Source organism: Macaca thibetana, chromosome 1, assembly GCF_024542745.1.
Source record: "Macaca thibetana thibetana isolate TM-01 chromosome 1, ASM2454274v1, whole genome shotgun sequence".
NCBI lineage: Eukaryota > Metazoa > Chordata > Mammalia > Primates > Cercopithecidae > Macaca > Macaca thibetana.
The window spans coordinates 156,210,021-156,230,087 of record NC_065578.1 but is presented as its reverse complement, the minus strand read 5'-3'; the positions used below and the strand labels follow the sequence as shown (position 1 = coordinate 156,230,087).

General features: G+C 44.3%; 2 protein-coding genes across 2 annotated transcripts in view; one reads left to right on the top strand and one right to left on the bottom strand.

Annotated features, from left to right (window-relative positions):
- Positions 1 to 2,479: 2,479 nt before the first annotated feature.
- The window catches only part of FCMR (Fc mu receptor), a 35,774-nt gene continuing 18,186 nt past the window's right edge, over positions 2,480 to 20,067 (bottom strand). The window contains exon 7 of the mRNA XM_050782124.1: positions 2,480 to 2,775. Coding sequence (XP_050638081.1) covers positions 2,759 to 2,775 — 17 coding nt within the window. The 3' untranslated portion in view covers positions 2,480 to 2,758. The remainder of the gene's footprint in view (positions 2,776 to 20,067) is intronic.
- IL24 (interleukin 24) lies at positions 15,145 to 19,845 on the top strand. Its single transcript, XM_050782145.1, has 5 exons — positions 15,145 to 15,472; positions 16,266 to 16,328; positions 17,472 to 17,630; positions 17,968 to 18,042; positions 18,958 to 19,845. The coding sequence occupies exons 1-5, from the start codon at positions 15,221 to 15,223 to the stop codon at positions 19,039 to 19,041; spliced, it is 633 nt and encodes a 210-aa protein (XP_050638102.1). The 5' UTR covers positions 15,145 to 15,220; the 3' UTR covers positions 19,042 to 19,845.

Below are 20,067 nucleotides of genomic sequence, written 5' to 3'. Positions count from 1 at the left end.
GGACACAACTGTTCATAGCAGTATTATTCATGATGGTCAAAAAGTGGAAACAATGCAAAATCCTTTAATTGATGAATGTATAATGAAATGTGGTACATACATACAATAGAATGTTATTCAGCAATAAAAAGAAATGAAGAACTGATACATGCTACGACATGGATACATTTGGAAAACATTAAGCTAAGTGAAGGAAACCAGTCACAAAAGCTACATAGTATATGATTCCATTTATATGAAATGTTTATAATATGATTCCATTTATATGAAATATGTATTGTAGGATTCCATTTACATGAAACATTCAGAACAGGCAAAACATTCAGAACAGGACAAAAAGTGAACCAGACTTCCAGCGACTAAGGAATGGGAAGAGTCAGGAATGATTGCTAATGGGTATGAGGCTTCTTTCTGGAGTGATGAAAATGTTCTGAAATTAGTGATGCTGATTGCACAATTCCGTGAAACTACTAAAAACTGCTCCATTGTATACTTTGAAAGGATGAATTTTATGGTATGTGAATTATGGCCCAATAAAGCTATTATTTAAAAATGAAGATGAAATAAAAACATCTTCAGATCATCAAACATTAGGGGAAAGTAGAAATAGTTATTTAATTTGCAATGATTTTAGAACAAAATGATTTGGCTTGTTAGAAAATGATTGCATTCACATCTACTTTCATTACTATTGTTAATCAAAAAAGAGCTTGCTCAATGAATTTGGTCCTGAAGTTTTCATGTCATATTCTCTTATGACTTGTTTTGGTATTAGACTCCTGTTATCATTTTAAAGCAACTTTACAGTCTGCTGAAACAGACTGGTAAGAACTGGGATTAACCACAGTATATTTTGTTGTTTCTATCTGGGTTACTATTATGAACATTTTATCGAGTAGTTATCTTTTAAAAATCATACAGTTACAGGGTGAAAAGTTGCTTGTGATTGTCTAGCCTCTCTGATCTAGGCTCTTTTTGTTAGGGAAAGGCATTGAATGTGGCACAGGAATACATAAAAATAAAATGAGCAATTGTTAATAATAGCTAATTTTAATTTTTTTCTTAAGTATTAAAAAAATAGAGACAGGGTCTCTCTATGTTGCCCAGGCTAGTGTCAAACTCTTAGACTCAAGGGATCTGCTCACCTTGGTCTGCCCAAAGTGCAGGTATGAGCCACCACTCCCAGACAATAATAGCTTACTCTTTCTAGTGCTTACTAATGTGTCCAGCTCTCTTCTCTGTGCTTTGCCTGTATTTTCTCATTTAACTCTTATAAATACTTATGAAGTGGGTGATACTGTTATTCCCACTTCACAGATGAGGAAACCGAATCAAAGAAGAATCAAGTAATTTATTCAATTATTTGAATAATTGTTCAAAGTCACATAGCTAGTAAGTTGCGGAGCCAGGAATACAAACACACAGAGTGACTCCGTAGTCTGCATGTTTTCCAGAACACTGTACTGCCTCCCAAGTATTTAAACTTGGAGTCAGAGATCTGGAATGAATTCTAGGTAGTTCCATTTTCTAGTTCTATGGGCTTAGGCAAACCACCAAATTTCCCTTTGCCTTGGTTTTATAATCATAAAACAGAGATAATGATATCTACTCTATCTTATAGGGTTTTTATGGATATCAAATTGTGGAAGTACTTTGTAAAGCTCACTGGACTAGAGCTGAAACTCCCCTGCTCCCTGCCTCAAAGAAACCCAGCCAGTAGAGCTAGCTCCCCTTCCCCTACAAGTATTCATTTGCCTCCACTGAATTACAGAGGGGCTGAAGAACTTTCTGGGGAAAAGGCTTGAACTCTATTCATACTTGGGATTCAACACTCACAGACATGGCTGATAGATCAGAGAATACAGAATCCAGATTACAGGGGGTTAATGGCAACCCCTACCCCTTAAATAGGATACACCTTGAGAAATAAAGGAGTGTGACGTGGTGAACTGTGCTCAGTAACAGGAACCAATGTCACTGATATTGATGAATTCCGGTCCCATGTTACCAGAAACTCCTCCAAACCAACTACTATGGAGGTATGTGAGCATCCTGAGGCCAAGAATGGCTCAGAGTGTACATTGAGAAAGCTGCTTCACTGAACTCTGCAACACTTTGAACTCAATCTCCTTATTGGGGTGAATGTGACCTCACAAAATTTTTTGGCAGGAGCAAATTAGCACTGAGAAGCTGCTGAAGAGAATTCACTTCTCACCACCAGTGGGGTCACACATGGAGCTTGCAATAGCTCGCTCAGCCAGCCCTGAAAGCACAGACTGCATCATGGGCTTGGAAGAAACATCCCTTTGAGAATTCTCAGAACACTCTAGGGAGAGACTCTGCAAGAACCTGCTATGTTTATATGAGCAGATGGAACCACAGAATTTCAAGATTTTTCATTTCTAATTTTTAATCACAGGCTGTGGAAATATGAACATTCAGGTTATGCTATTCCAAATTATTTTTATTATTTTATTGTGGGAAAACAGAATTCAGTCAACCGGGATTAAGCAACAAAATCCACTTCCTTGTGGGATCATCTCTCTGGGCTGGGAAGAGGGATGAAGGCGTTTCAAGGCAGAGATTACTCCATGGAGGAAAACACCCTCTCTTCATTTTCATGAGTAATACGTTTTCCAAGAGGATATTTTTTGGAAGTTGAAGGCAGAGTTTAAATGGAAAGCCCCACCCACTGCTGCTGGAAGCAACTTCTCTTCATCCTTTCTTCGACTTTTGATGCTTCCCTGGATCTGATTATTTAGCGGCGGGCAAAGGCTGGAGATGAGAAGCCAAAAGATGAGATTTCAGTGTAAGAACCCAAGTCATTTTGCATTTCAAGTACCATATGTAAGCTTTTTCAGGACACAAACTCTAGTTGCTCTTATTCTGGGGCAAGCTTGGACCTGCCAGGCCTTAGCCTGCCTTTCTTTGCCAGTTTTAAAATCCATGTAGTAAGTGAGTGTGTGCTGTGAGTCTTCGTGTGTATGAGTGTGTGTGTTTGTGGCTGCTGGCTCATCCTAAAGCTTTTACTGGCATCTTAGGCTTCTGCCAGTAGAAGGCCCTCTACATTAGGGGGTCCTCAACTCCTGGACCACAGACCAGCATCCATCTGTGGCCTCTTAGAAACCAGGCTGCACAAGAGGTGAGTGGTGCCTGAGTGAGTGGAGCTTTATCTGCATTTACAGCCACTCCCCACCCCTTGCATTCCCACCTGAGCTCTGCCTCCTATCATATCAGTGGCAGCATTAGATTCTCATAGGAGCACAAACGCTATTGTGAACTGTGCTTGTGAGGGATCTAGGTTGTGCGCTCCTTATAAGAATCTAATGCCTGGTGATCTGTCACTGCCTCCCATCACCCCCAGATGAGGCTCGTTGCAGAAAAACAAGCTCAGGGCTCCTAGTGATTCTACATTATGGTGAGTTGTATAATTATTTCACTGTATGTGACAATGTAATAATAATAATAGAAATAAAGTGCACAATAAATGTTATGCTTGAATCATCCTGAAACCTAATCCCCCAACTCCTGTTTGTGGAAAAAAATTGTCTTCCATGAAACTGGTCCTCGGGGCCAAAAAGGTTGCAGACTGCTGCTCTCCATCACTCCTACCAGGAGCGAAAGAAGCTTTTCCGCAGGTCAGCTTTCAGTCTTCCATCCATCATCCCTTCCAGAGCTTTCTTCTCATTATGTGACCCCTAAGTGAACTGAGCAGCCCATTACTAAATCCTAAAGTGGTCAGCATCATGCTATAACCTAATCTCACCCAGCTGAATGCATCACTAACTCTGTGTTCAAGGAGAAAGCAATGCTTTCCATTAAAGAAGGAATTTGAGAATCTCTGTGACTTATAATGATTGACTAAATAGCATATAGAATCAAAGTTTTACCTATAGCAGAGTCTAAATTCATTGAGCTTTCTAGAACTTTATCCAGAGCAGTCTAAATTCATTTGCTCATAGCAAAGTCTAAATTCATTCTAAACACGTAAAGTATTTAGAATCCTTCTCCCTTCTAACATCCCTTCTGCATTAGTCAGGTTAGGCTAAGTTATGCTGTAGTAGCAAACAACTCCTTAAGGTCTCTCAGCAGCATATTACAACAAAAATTATTTCTCACTTATTTTATATATGGAATAGATGTTAGCATGGGGACTCTCCTCATCATGGGTACTCAGGGACAGGCTACAGGAAATGCTACCATCCTGTAATAATGCTGCCATCTCAACATGGCAGGGGATGAGAGAGTGTGGACAATTGTGTGCTGGCTCTTAAATGCTTCCTCCAGGCATGACACGTGTTTCTTTCACTTATATTTCATTGGTCTAAACAGCCACATGGCCATGTCTAACTTCAACGGAACAGTGTAGTGCAATTTTCCTGTGTTCCAGGAAGTGGAAGACTATAAATGTCAGGGAACAACTGCAATGTCTATCATACCTTTAAGTGGATATCCAGCCTTGAATACCTTCAGGTTTAAAAGTCTTTATTCCTGCGGTGATATTAACCTGCCAAATGCAGATTTCAAGTCATCCCGAACACTTCTCACATCGAGCATCTTACTCACGATTTGTTTATTTAACAAGCTGCTACACGGTGCTGAGCAGTGTGGGCAAAAGAGAGGAACATCAGATCTGTTCCTTTGTCCTCCCATGATCTTAGCCCAGGAGAGAAAGAGAGAGAGAAGACTAGTGCCACAGAAAAGAAGTTCAAATTCTACATTGTTTAGAGGTGACAGAAATTCCTTGCAGCTTTTGGGAATGGCTTCAAGGAATCAGCCTTGAAGTACTGCTAAAAAAAATTTTGATGTAAGTCTCAACCTCTCTTTCTAAACTGGTGTTTGTAGAATTCTTTTATTCTTTTTTTTTGCAAATACAAAACAGCTTAAAGATGAAAATAAAAGCCCGCCAAGCCTGCAATCTTATTCCTTCAAAATAAGCATCCTTAAAAAGGTGTGTGTGTGTGAGTGTGCATTACACATATGTACACACATATATGATTATATATTCATATATACACATATACATATATATACATGTAATCTGCCTTTGACAGTCAGCAACATATGCCATGTTTCTATGTTGAAATAATAAAGGGGTGGCTAGTGTTTGGCTGCTGGCAAGATCATTACAGATCCAGTTGAACAAAGGCATAGAAGCACGAGGTGAAGATGAACTTCTCAGTTTGGCTGACATCATGGTGTGTGGAAGTGTGGAAGAGAGAAAGCTGGGAAGGTGAATGGATTGGGTCTCAGAGAATGTGCAGCGCCAGGTGGCAGAATTTCAACAATTTTCAGTGGGCAATAGTGAAACTAAAGGTTTATTTAAATTTACAATAACTTTTCTAAAAGCCTCGCATTTTGTATAACTTGGAAACTGCAGTTAAGCTATAGAGAAGGAAAACTCCCATGATCTCACCACTCAAAGATAATCTTGTTAACATCTCAGCATTTTTATTTCTAGATCATTTTCAACACTTGTGCCCATTTTATCTTTTACAAAAGTGGGATCCTACTGCATATGCCATCTGTAACCTGATTTTTTTAAACCTAAAATTTTATAAAAGTTTTTTTAAGAATATAAATATAAATTATTTTGAGTGGTGGAATAGCATTCTATTACATGGACTTTTGCCCATAGAAATAACTGATTAAGGATCACACAAAAGGAAAAGCAATTGAATTATCCTCTTCCTTAAATACACTTCATTTACCTGGTTTTGAAATTAAAAATTGATTCATGAACATTTAATGAACATGAATTTCATGAACATATACATTCTATAAACCCCTCCCACCCACCCAGTGTGCTGTGTGTGGGGAGGGTTTGCAAAAGTAGGACAAAAGAGCAATGGGTGGTGGAGAGAGGAGGAAGAAACTTTCCTTATCAGAAACCAAAAATGATTTAGGGGTTGAGGAATAATATGATCAGACTTGCGCATTTAGAAGAATCTCCTAAATGAGGGAGAGGGATTTTAAAGGGGAATGAAACTGGAAGGGAGTCTATAAGATAGATGGGATAGGGATCATTTTCCTTCTTGGACAGAATGAGGCAGGTGGCACAGAGAAAGTAAGTGACTTGTTCAAGGTAGCAGGATATGGCTGCTCTAGGGATAAGACTATGATATCCTCATCCACAGACCCAGAACTCTGTCCTGTGCTGGCCTACTCGCAGATTCTGTTTCCCTGGCTTTTTATGTCCAGATGGGTGGTCATGGCATCACTTGTGGATTTTTACTCTTACATTGGGAGCACGTGCAAAGTGGATCAGTGTTTAATATGTATGCATGCCATTGGATGCAGGCCACATCTCAGCCTGTAGCCATTGCCTGAGCAAATATGAGAAATATTTGGCAAAGATCTCTGGGCAAACAGCCTGGGAGATAATTTGACCTTGTACATAATTAGATTTGTGAACCAGTCTAATTTCATAGTAGTAATTATACTACTAGACTCACACCAATACTTTCCACCACCAAATGTGTGAGCTTTTTTCTCACACTAACCAATTCTCCAGTTCTCGGTGGACACCAAATGGATGGCTACAACTCAATTAAAGTCTGACACTGTTTACTCGGAGATAGCATCAGATCCCACGGGTTAAGGGTTCAGTCTCACAAGACTGCTCCCATTTCAGACACCAACCACAATTCCCAGTTATCACCTGTGCTTCTGACCAAACAGCTATAAATCGGAGGTTCCCATGACACTGTCTTCTGGTTTGATCATATGCTAAAATGGCTCACAGAAATCAGGAAAATAATTTACTTATCAGATTACCAGTTTATTATAAGAGGATACAACTTAAGAACAGCTAGATGGAAGAGATACATTGGGCAAGGTATGGGGAAAGGGGCACCGAGTCCCCGTGCACTCTCTGGGGCACCCCCCTCCCAGTAGCTGCACATGTTCACCAACCCAGAAGCTCTCCAAACCTCTTCCTTTATGGTTTTTGTGGAGGTTTCATTACAGAGACATGACTGATTAAATCACGGGCCATTGATCATTGACTCAGCCTTCAGTCTCTCTCCTTTTCCTGGAGGTGGGATGGGGTGGGGTGGGATGGAGTGAGTAGGGCTGAAAGCTACAACCCTCTCATCTCATGGTTGATTCTCTGGCAAACAGCCCCCATCCCTAGGCTATCCAGGAACCCCCAGCCGTCAGTCACGAATTAGCATAAAAAAGACACTATCATTGGTAAGATTCCAAGGGTTTTAAAAGCTGCCAAGAAAGGGAGAGGGTTATGTCACACCAGCCAAATAAAATTAACTATTTCAACAGATGCTTACTAAGCTCCTGTCCTGTGCCAGGTTCTGAGGGGAATTCTGAGATGGACAAAACTCAGTTCTGGTGCCCAGGGAGTTCACAGCTTGGCAAAGGAGACACAACCAGGGTGCAGGGAAGGATCGCCTGGGTGCCATCAAAGGAGAGCCTAGGAGCACAGGAGAGGGGAGATTAACACTGTCCAGGAATCTGAAAATCTCTTTGTAGGTGTGGAGAATGGACTTGGATAGGAGGAAAGAGAGGGTGCGATTTTAAGAGTACAGTAGTCCCCCCTTTATCTGTGGTTTTACTTCCTGTGATTTCTGTTACTGACGTCAACGGTGGTTTGAAAATATTTATTACATGGAAAATTCCGGAAATAAACAATTCATAAGTTTAAATCGCGTGCTGCTCTGAGTAGCGTGATAAAGTCTCGGGCCATCCCGCTCCGTCCTGCCTGGAACGTGAGTCCTCCCGTTGTCCAGCGCATCTGACTGTCACAGTATGGCAGTGCTTGTGTTCAAGTCACTCTTATTTTACTTAGTAACGACCCCACAGCACAAGAGTAGTGATGCTGGCATATTGTTATAATTGTTCTATTTTACTATTTGTTATTCTTGTTAATCTCTTTCTGTGTTTAAACTTCATCATAGATATGTATGTATAGGAAAAGATATCAGATACGTGGGGTTTGGTACTATTTGCAGTTTCAGGCATCTACTGGGCATGATCCGCTGATCCATGGTCTTGGAACGTGTCTCTCATGGTTAAGGGAGGTCTACTGTATTGATTCTGATTAATGCCTGAGAATGGGATGTTATTTCATTCACATCAAAGCCCTTTTCCTTTCTTCCATTCTTTCTTCCTTTTTAAAAAATTCTCCTTCAGGAAAAAAAAAAGCAACCCTGGATATGAGACAGGGGGACAGGGTGACGCAGGGGAAATGAACCACAATCCTTTACCTGGATCTACTCTGAAGACTCTGTAGCTACCATTTCCCCAACATGTACCATGCCATGTATTTATTTGAATACTCATGTCCTTGTGACTCAAAGTTGATGTTCTACAGGTCGTGGAAGGTACAGGATCCTGACTCTTGGGAGGCAGCTGCAGTTCAGAACTTGCCTTCTCTTGTGGTTCTTTTTTCCGGCAATTGTACAGGAGGCTTGGCTTAGAAAGTTGATACCCTGGCTCTTCTTCTCCCCTCCGCATTCCTGTCTGCAGTCCTGTGGGGTCAGTAGCACCCTAGGTCTCCTTGGGACCCCTGAAGTTGTATTTACATAGCTTGTTGCCATTGATTTCCACAAATTATAACACGAAAGAACAATCAGTGGTCCTCTCTCTTCTAGCAGCTTCCAGAACCGCCTTCTCTTTGGTCCCGTCCAGTAACTATATGGATGCTGAATGTGAAAGCTGCCGGGGTCTCCAGCAAGCACCTCTCCTGGCTTTATTTTTGCTGGTGAACACCTAGTCAGGCTTCAGACTTCAGATTGAATGTCAGTTCTATTGGAAAGCCTTTCCACAGCTTCCAGCACTGTGCCAGCACTGAGGGAGATTCTGCCTCACCTTGCTGTTGCTACAGGCTCCATCCTTCTGTTAATGGCACCTGTCTTAGTTTGCTTCTGGTTGCTTATAACAGAATACCTGAAATTCGATAATTTATAAAGAAAAGGAATTCATTTCTTATAGTTATGGAGGCTGGGAAGTGCAAGGTCAAGGAGCCACATCTGGTGAGGGCTTTCTTGTTGGTGGAGACTCTGCAGAGTCCCAAGGTGGCACAGGGCATCATATGGAAAGGGGGCTGAATGTGATAGCTCAGCTTTTCTTCTTCTTATAAAGCCACCGGTTCCATTCCCATGATAACCCATTAATCCGTGAATAGAGAAGTCAGTTTGTAAGAGTAGAACCCTCATGACCCAACTGCCTTTCAAAGACCCCACCTCTCAATACTGCCACACTGAGGATTAAGTTTCAACATGAGTTTTGGAGGGAATGTTCAAACCATAGGGGTACCCATGACACAGCATTGCCATTTATCTGTTTGCAAGTGTATCTCCACTCTACTGAGTCATTAAAGCACAAGGACTGTGTCTTAATTTATTTTAAAATAGCTTTTTAAAGATACAGTTTACATACCATAGGTTATCTGTTTAAAGTGTACAGTTCACAAACATTTCCCAGCTGAATGGGGAGATAAAAATCTGTTTTCAAGTGAAAATTAAACTCAATTCACTGGAAGAAAAATGATGATATAATTTCCTCTTATCTTTTTGCTCTCAGGAAATTCTAATTAATATGCTAATTACTTGTGTTTTGCAGGGCCTTTGCATCCATCAGAAAGGGGAGATTCAGGTTTAAGAGTGAGCTCTTTATTGCCTCACACAGAAGTGGTAGTGGAGGAGGAACTCCATGGTGGCTCAGTCCCTTTCTCTCCCTTTAGGTTTAGAAGACTTTGTAGTCTTCTAAATGTGAGTATATTTATTTAGAATATACTCTAATTCTAAATAATTATATTTATTTCTCAAATGTGAAATTCAGGCTCTACAGAGAGATATACAGGACAGAGATGGGATGAGATTATTAGAATAAAACCTCTGAATCTAATGAGGAATATTTTGGAGAAAAAAAAAAAAACGGTCTTGCATGTGAAGATTTATCTTTAGATAAACTTTTCTTCCACCCAATATTTTTGTAAAACTCCCCAAGTTCCATCCTTTCGTAGAGGTTAGTAGAGCCCCAGACCTTGGTCTGGTACAGGAGAGAGTTTGGATAAAAATATATGAATCTGGACAAAAGAGCCAGCCCCACTTCCTTCAACCTCTTGAAGTCTGAGACTTGGGGCTTCCCTAGAGGTGGACCAGTGAGCCAGGCCTCCCCACCGTTTCCACCTGGTGGCCTTTGGGCACTACCTTCCAACTTGCCACCTTGTTTTTCCCACTCCCCTGATCATCTGATCAGCCTACTGCCTTCCTTCCCAATAAAGGTCATGTTCTTCTCTTCCTCTGTCCCTATTGCAGCAATTTCCCCCATAGCCACTGCTTCCTTCTTATCCAGGGTTTCTTACCGTCAGCACTATTGACCTTAGGTCATATTGTTCTTTGTGGTGAGGGGCTGTCCTGTGCCCCATAGGATGTTTAGCAGCATTCCCAGGCCATTTCACTAGATACCAATAGCACCTCCAAGTTATGACAACCAAAAATGTCTCCAGACGTTGCCCAGTGTCCCCTGAGTATAAAGTCACCTCATTGAGATCCCCTAAACCAGTCCTTTCTCCCTTCATCTGGGGCTCTTGTTTATTAAGCATTCCACAGAGAAGACACTGAATTAAATCTTTCATGTGTTTTATGCTGATGGTTCTCAAAATGTAATGAACATAAGCATCACCTTGGAAGGTTCTTAAACTGCATATTCTAATTCAGTCATTTTTTTTTGTAAGGGCTTGAGATTCTACTTTACTTTTATTTCTTTTTTTTGAGACAGGGTCTTGTGCTATCACCCAGGCTATAATGCAGTGGCAAGATCATGGCTCACTGCAGCCTTGACCTCCCGGGCTCAAATGATCCTCCTGCTTCAGCCTCCCAAGTAGCTGGGACCACAGGCATGTGACATCACAACCAACTAATTTTTATTTATTTTTGTAGACAGGGTCTTGCCATGTTGCCTAGGCTGACCTCAAACTCCTGGGCTCAAGCAATCCTCCCACCTTGGCCTCCCAAAGTGCTGGGATTACAGACGTGAGCCACTATACCCAGCCCAAGATTCTACATGTCCAACAAGGTCCCAGATAATGCTATTACTGCTGGCTCATGGGCCACACTCAGTGAGCAAAGCTGCAGGTCATCACATCCTCATGGTCATATGAGGACTCTATTTCACAGATGAGGAAGCTGAGGCTCAGAGGGCTCATATGTGGCTCGATCACATTTTGAACCCAGGTCTGCCTGCCTCCAAAGCTGGTGCTCATAACTAGATTCTCAGTTGATGTTGGGCCAAGGTGCCTAGGTTCTCTCCTTGACCTTCCTTCTCAAGTAATGATGCTATGATAAGCTCATCGGAGGCTAAGGCCCAGGCACGTGTTTACCTGAACTATCTATGTTATATGATTCCTTCCTCAGACAGAGTGAGCTACTCACGATCCCAGGTGTATCCTGAGGCCAGCCAAGGTGTATCCATGACCTCATGCCTCTGTTCCAGCCTGCCCTTTGACAGCTCATCCCACCTGCCTGCCCTCCCTGCCTATCTGCAGACGGTAGTCTAGGATTGCAGCTGCCCCGGGGGCTCATTTTCCCTCTCAGCTTCCTGCCTTAGCCGTCTCCTGCCTCCCACTCACCTATTATTCCAGCACTCTCACCTGGTCTTTTCTGTCTCATCACTGCCTCTTGACATCTTTATCTCATAGTAGTTAGTTAGGGGTTCTTGGTAATGCCCTAAATCCTTATGGCAGGCGGAGGGGAGTGGGGAAAGAGAGTGTGCTGTGCGGCTGTGCCTACTTCTGGAGGGTAAGACTCGGGCCCTCCAGGAACAAAGGATTCTGGGTGGTGGCAGCTATAGCCGAGCAGGATGCTGGCCAGGGATTACACAGGAGTATTTTGTTTGCTTAAGAAAATAAACAACACTGAGTATGAGATGGAGGGAGGGGGTGTTGGTGCCAGAGAGATTGGGAAGAATCTGCCAAGAGAGTGTTCTACTCACTCTCCTCTTTTCTTTAATCTCCACTGAGCTGGAGGCAGTTATCCTGTCCCCCACATCACATTCCTACTCCTGTTTCCCATGCCTGGACCCAGGTTGGGCAAACTCTTCCTGTAAAGAACCAGACAGGAACTATTTTAGGCTCTGTGTGCCATATGGTCTCAGTCACAACTACTCATCTCTGCCTCTGTAGCACGAAAGCAATTAGCGACAATATGTCAACAAACATATGTGACCCATGAGAACTTTATTTATGGATACAGAAACCTGCAAATAATGTCTTTCTTTTGATTTTTTCCCCAATCATTAAAAAATGTAAAAAGTACTCTTAGGTCGCAAAGTTAAGCCATTCTCAGCTTAGCAGTGGCAGTCTGGATTTGGCTTGTGACCTACAGTTGGCCAATCCCTGATTCCCAAAATGTATTCCTCAGGGATGTGGGCAAATACTTATGGGAAATGCTGGATTAAACAGAGTTAAGAAGCATCAGACATTTCCAGGACGGGCTAGCACATGCCAGGGCTCTCTAACTGACTTCATTAGGATTCATCTGTTTCATGGAGGATCTTGCAAGACCAGAATTCCTCAAGCCTAGAGTCTGAGGACTGTGCTTTGGGAAACAGTGCTCTGCTTGATGCTCTCACTGGGCACATGGTAGAATCTAGAGCTGAGTGCCTTGCTAGCTGGAGATAGGGTCAGAGCTCTTGACTGCACTGGCACTCTTGACACATCACACTTTCGGTGTCCCCTGAGTGGTTCAGAGCCACACAGGCCAAGACTAGCCCACCAGAACACCAGGCCTTCCAGCTTTCTGGGCTTGTCCATGCATACACTTCCTTATTCTTCCAGGTTTCCAGAACCTAAGGAGAGGCACATTTTGATTGAGTGATTATAACCTAAGGACCAAGGGTAGCTGCATGTCAGGAAACACTCCTCAACTTCCTGGCCCTGACGGATTAAAGGAGAGGTACTTACAGGTGATTCCTTCTCTGTGGACTACTGTCCCAGCATGAATAAGGCATCATTATTGAATTATTTTGACAGGAAGGAGACTGGTGCATGCTGCACAGTAATAATGTATTAACATGTGTACAGTTTACCTAGGACCTCTGTGTTGTTTTTGCATTTGTTTATTACACTTGCCCTTGGGGGGAGGTGGGACAGATTTTTTAAAAATTTATACATGCAGAGACTGCAGCTCAGAGAAGCTAAGAGACTTGCCCCTGCCCACACAGCCTGTGGTAGAGCCTGAACTCAGATCCAGGTCTCATCTCACCTCAGGGGCTGCTTTCCCCATCGCCCTATTGTCTTAAAGTGATGGGTGACTAGGCAATGAAGTAATTCGCTAGGAAAGCATGACCAATTTCCCTTTCTCCACCTCCCTCTTTTTCCTCCACCCCTCCCCCCTCAGCCCCCATATATATGCCCAAATCTCCACAAAGCCTTGCTTGCCTGCAAACATTTACTTCCGAAACGACTTCCACGGCTGGGACGGGAACCTTCCACCCACAGCTACGCCTCTGATTGGTGAATGGTGAGGGTGCCTGTCCAACTTTTCTTTTCTGCAAAGAGAACCAGCCCTCTCCAGGCAGCCAGCCCTCAAGCATCACTTACAGGACCAGAGGTGAGCATGGGGATTCTTGGGTACTTTTCTTTGAAGGACTAGACCTCTGCTTTATTTGTGAAAGGGGGTCAAGGTGGGGACAGCAGAAGTCAATTTTTTGAGTGTTGATGTAGGGACAAGACATAACTGTGATGAGGAGCTGCTTTTGCCAATTTAACACCAAGAAGAATTGAGGCTGCTTGGGAGGAAGGCCGGGAGGAACGCGAGACTGAGAGATGAATTTTCAACAGAGGCTGCAAAGCCTGTGGAGTTTAGCCAGGTGCGGTGGCTCGTGCCTGTAATCCCAACACTTTGGGAGGCTGAGGTGGGCAGATAATTTAAGGTCAAGAGCTCGAGACCATCCTGGACAGCATGGTGAAACCCTGTCTCTACTAAAAATAAAAATAAAAAAATTAGCTGGGCATGTGTTTTCGATATTTTCAGATACAAAAATCCCAGCTACTTGGGAGACTGAGGCATAAGCATCACTTGTACCTGGTAGGCAGAGGTTGCAGTGAGCAGAGATCATGCCACTTGACTCCAGCCTGGGTGACAGAGTGAAATCCTGTCAAAAAGAGAGAGAGAAAAAAAAAAGCCTGTGGACTTTGAAAGAACAGAATGAAAAGACATTGTGAGAGATGCTGAAGCATAGCCCCTGTGCCCCGTGACCCATAACCCAGGGGTCGCTGCCTCCCTAGACCAGCAGAACCGGGTCTTCTCTGGTCTTCCTCCTGGTGTAGGGGTGGGAGGCAGTTTCTTTAGGTGTCAGACCAGTGCCTGGAGTAAGAAAGGTTCTTAAATGATTGTGTAAAGAAGCACAAAAGAAAGGGAGAAAGTGAGAAAGGGAGGGAGCCAGAAAGCAAGGAAGGAAGGAAGAAAGAAAGGTAAGGAGGGAGGGAGGGAGAGGGAGGGAAAGAGCAAAGGGCAAAGAAGGCAGGTGGAAAGACATTCTATGCATCGGTTATAATAAATACATAATGGCGTTAGGTACCCCAGCTTGGAGGTTCTGCACACAGTCCTTCCCAACCAGCACTTCAGAGGAAGGCTTTAGAGATGATTCATTGGGAAATCTGATGCCTCTCTCTTATTTGGTAAAAAAAAAAAAAAAAGTGAATTCTTAGACTCAAGAATGAGTGGTTAGTGGAGGTGGCAGAGTCTGTGTATGACCCTGACCTGCCCTCTGTGTCCCTCCCTGGGACCAGGATTAACCCCTTGCTCCCTTGTGATGAGGAGTGAGGGACAGCCGTCTCCTGGGGAGGAGAAAAAGACCTGCTGTCTATGTGTGCCTAGTGACTTCAGGGCAGAACTTGGACAAGCACATGTCTAGTTCAGCTCTTTGTTTTCCTAGGTTTGGGCTCCCCAGACGAGGCACATTAGAACCTCCCATTTCTCCACTCTTCTGGGTCAAATTCTGACTTGTAGGTTGGAGGCTAGAGAGAACTGCGATGGAGAAGGAGGAGGTGCAGGGCGTGCGGGTGTGGATGGGCAAGGTGGGGAAGAGCAGGTGGACTGATGGTAAGACCAGCAGCTTTAAGTCTGAGGGGCAGGAAGACCCCTGCTTCACCCTCAGTGCACCCTAGCAAGGCTGCCGGTTTGCAATAGTCTCAACTTTCCCATTGGAGAGCCCCCAGGATTGGCCTGGGGACACTCTCAAAGCATTTTCCCAGGGTATGTCACTCTGGGTCACAGGGCCGGCCTCACAGGCTGCCTCCCTTTCTTTCAGCAGACCCTTCTGCCCTCCTTTGCTGGCGACCGTCTCCCAAATGCAGATGGCTGTGCTCCCTTGCCTGGGTCTTATCCTGCTTCTCTGGAGCCAGGTGCCAGGGGTCCAGGGCCAAGAATTCCAATTTGGGCCCTGCCAAGTGAAGGGGGTTGTTCCCCAGAAACTGTGGGAAGCCTTCTGGGCTGTGAAAGACACTGTGGTGAGTAAAGAGCTGTTCTGGACTCAGCTGTGGGGGTTCCTAGGGGCAGTGGGCCGGTGGGGTGAGGGGGGAAGCTATTTTATGATTCTTGAGTCCTTCGCAGCTTCCTAATCAGTTTCCAGTTTCCCATGTGATAACTCTGTGAGGTCAGAAGGCACCACAAGCCCCATTTACACATGAGGAAATTGGGGCTCAGAAAAAATGTGAGCAGAAAAAATTGGGGCTCTGTGAAATAAACAGAGCCCAAGGGAAACCATGAAGAGAGCTAGATTCATCCAGGCTTCATCCCGAATGGAGTCTTCGGCTCTAAATCTGAGAACTGGAATGAGTGGCTGGGCTGTGGAGGAAGCTCCAAGGGCAAGAGAGGCAGTTCTGGCATACAGGCTGTCCTCCCCCACATCCTGCTTCCTCGCCATGTGCAATATGGAGCCCAAATCCTGCCCGTAGTGGTTCTCAAAGCAGATAGGCTTATTTCCTCCCATGTCAAATGACCAGAGGCATCAAACCACTTCCTTATCAAATCTGTGTTCAGGCTCTAAGAATAAGAAGAACTCCTGGGACTCCATTTGCTCCTGGGGGGCCAAGCTTAGTTATTTTCATGGCTGCAACCTTGTCTCCCCTCCCCATGGGCCAGTTCAGCCCAGCCCTTCCTGGGTCCTCCTTTGGTCTCTCTGGCCTTGGAGATCTCATAGACTGGATAGATTTAGGGGTCTAGGGAAGCAGCACATATTTGCAGAGTTGGTTTCTATGCTGATCCCTAACATGGAGACGTCTTTTCTTTCTGTTTGCAAAGCAATCTCAGGATAACATCAGGAGTGTCCGGCTGCTGCAGCAAGAGGTTCTGCAGAATGTCTCGGTAATCAGACCTCGGGGACACCACCCTCTGTGCATCTGGTCTACTGTGTGTGGGTGGGAGTGCAAGGTTTTCTTAGGGGAGGTTGATGAAAGCCCTTCACTTCTTCCCTGGACTGACCTTACACAGGACAGGGCTAGGCTGTGAGCCAGGGAAGTCAGTGTCTGGGGTTACTGCTATGTGGTATGTGTGTGCAGTGGTACTGGGAGATGGAGAGGGTGGAGGCTTGTAAACATCTTTCTCCATTTAGCCAGAGAATTATATATTTCTCTTTTACTTCTGTAGGCCCAATGGGCATCTACTCAGGTTCATATCCCCTCTTCCATTTTCATGCTTTTCTCTGTGTCCATTTTCCTGGGTCCTCCTTTGGTCCATCTGGCTTTTGGTATCTCACAGACTGGATAGATTTAGGGGTCTAGGGAAGCAGCACATATTTGCAGAGATGGTTTCTATGCTGCCCCCTAACCCAGAGACAACTTTTCTTTCTCTTTGCGAAGTGAGCTCATGACTTAAAATAATACCTAACAAAAGGATTCATCCTTTCTTTCATCACGATCAGGTAGAGTATGTTATCAAGGATGGGTCACCATCTTCTCATCACCCATCTAATGAGCACAAACCTGCTGAGCCCTGAGCCCTGAGCCCTGAGCCCTGAAAGATGTGGCACTTCAGGAGCTTGAGGGGGTTAGAGTGCAATTGCTGTGTCCAAAGATATTAGTTTCTCCTCATTTCTTCTGTTCTCAGTCATTTTCTAGCCAACTCTCTATCACCAAGTCCAAGTTCAAGCCCTTTTCAGGGCCCATCACATCCCCAAAGCTGTTAAAGAGACCATGTGGCATAGAAGAAAGAGAATATTAACCAGATGGGCAGTCAGGAATCCTGAGAGCTAGGCTGTGTCTGCCACTGACTGACTGTGTGACCTGGGGCAGGTCATTTATCTCCCTGGGTCTTGGTTCCTCCTGTCAAACAAAGATGCTGCTCTCCATGGCCCCTGAAGGCTCCTACAGATCTTAGGTTCATCATCACCTCCTAGACGATCCCTATCTCTGCTGTGCTTATCTTGCCTTGGGTGGCATGTGGGTTGTTCCTTCAGGGGGTCAGGGTGGCCAGAGGCCTTGGCTCAGCAGTGACCCCGACCTTCCCCAGGATGCTGAGAGCTGTTACCTTGTCCACACCCTGCTGGAGTTCTACTTGAAAACTGTTTTCAAAAACTACCACAATAGAACAGTTGAAGTCAGGACTCTGAAGTCATTCTCTACTCTGGCCAACAACTTTGTTCTCATCGCGTCACAACTGCAACCCAGTGTGAGTAGCACAGGCTCTGGATACTGGCAACTCTGGGTTCAAGTCTAGGTCTGCTTCCAGTCTGCTGGGTGGCCCTCTGCAAAGTCCTCCACTTTCCTGGGCTTCAGTTTGTTATCTGTAAAATGGGGATGACCACTCCTGCCTGGCAGGATTGCTGCGAGAATTAAAGGAGGCAGCCCCTTTCACAAGGTGGGAGTTTGGAATTGGCTACCTTGGAGGTGCAGGATTCAGCCTTGGGCTCTCAGGCTTTTGGGAAAAGTGAGAGGGAAAAGTGAGAGGGAGCTTGCATCTGCTCCTACCTAAAACTTGGCACAACTTCTTTTCCCATGTTATGCAGCAGGAAAATGAGATGTTTTCCATCAGAGACAGTGCACACAGGCGGTTTCTGCTATTCCGGAGAGCATTCAAACAGGTAAGGCCAAGAGCTGAGAGCTTGCCCATCCAGTAGAATAGACTATTCTGAACCATCACATGAGGGCGCCTCAGAGACCCAATGCAGAATGTAATGCAGGGGACGCATCAGCTTTGCCCCCAAAGCCCCCTGACTTAGCACGAGCACAGGTATATTTGCAGAAGCATCATAAACTAAGTGGTCTTTTTTCTTCCAGTTTTCAAGTTAAAGTGCTTTTATATTTTCCTACAAGATGATTTTGCTAGAGGAAATTTCCCTGTGTTTTGTGGGTACTTGAGCTGGGCAACTGAAGTCAGAAGAGAGGGAGACACCCCATCCCTACCCCATATTTTCCATGTATTTTCCATGATGCTCAACTGGTCTAGTTGTGAAAAACAATTACGGGAAATTATATTTGCTTTTCCAAAATTATGACAACAAAGAAAAATATTTGCTTTTCCAAAATTATGACAACAAAGAAAACCCAAATACCATTCCCAGCTCCCCTCAGAACATAAATGATTTTGATCACTTTTTATTTGAGGAAGAGATGCATCAGCCTATAAATAAATGGTGAAGAGCAATAACATCTGATGGAGACTGGCCACCTGGGCTCATTTCACCTGTGCAGTGGATTCAGGTGGTGGGACACATCCACCTTATACTGGAGTTTGTGGTTCCTGTTGTTAGGCGTGCCATGTGCCTTTTCCTTGTTCCTTGCCCACTGATACTCACTAGCCTGTTTGTCCTCACCCCTGAAGCAGACAAACACATGTAGATGGAGGAAAAGTGACAAGCAGGTGAGCTCATCAGAGGCCATCCCAAAGGTGACCCATCCCATGGATTGGAGTCAGGTCTATTTTAGCCATGGCGGGTTAGAAGAAAGACTATTCTCATAGCTAACATGGTTGACCTTCAACCCTCTTTTCCCTTTAGTTGGACATAGAAGCAGCTCTGACCAAAGCCCTTGGGGAAGTGGACATTCTTCTGACCTGGATGCAGCAATTCTACAAGCTCTGAATGTCTAGATCAGGACCCCCCTTCCCCCACTGGTTCATTCCCTGTGTCATTTCAAACAGTCTCCCTTCCTATGCTGTTCACTGGACACTTCATACCCTTGGCCATGGGTCCCATTTTTGGCCCAGGATTATTGTCAAAGAAGTCATTCTTTAAGCAGCCCCAGTGACAGTCAGGGAAGGTGCCTCTGGATGCTGTGAAGAGTCTACAAAGAAGATTCCTGTATTTATTACAACTCTATTTAATTAATGTCAGTATTTCAACTGAAGTTCTATTTATTTGTGAGACTGTAAGTTACATGAAGGCAGCAGAATATTGTGCCCCATGCTTCTTTACCCCTCACAATCCTTGCCACAATGTGGGGCAGTGGATGGGTGCTCAGTAAGTACTTAATAAACTGTGGTGGTTTTTTTGGTCTGTCTTTGGATTGTTAAAAAACAGAGAGGGATGATGGCATGTAAAACTGAACTTTAGAGTGTGAAAATCACACTGTCTTCTGATATCTGCAGGGACAGAGCATTGGGGTGGGGGTAAGGTGCATCGGTTTGAAAAGCAAATGATAAAATGTGGATTAAAGTGCCCAGCACAAAGCAGATCCTCACTAAACATTTCATTTCCCACCCACACTCACCAACCCACCCCATCATCCCTTTCCCTTGGTGCCCTCCTTTTTTTTTTTGTCCTAGTCATTCTTCCCTAATGTGCCACTTGAGTGTCAAGCTGACCTTGCTGATGGTGACATTGCACTTGGATGTACCATCCAATCTGTGATGACATTCCCTGCTAATAAAAGACAACACAACTCAAGTCTGGCAGCCTTTCTTCTCTATTTCTGGATGAATGCCCAGTGAGACTGTGCAGTATAGCCAGAAGAGGCCTTCTTCCCAGCAGCAAAGCTCGGCATCTAGCCTCAAGCTCTGGCTGAACTTTGTGGTCGACATCAATCTAAAGATATAATGTCTGACTATGACCTTGTTCCAAAAACTTAGACAAATAGTATATGTAGGAGGTGGGATATCTCTTCTTCCA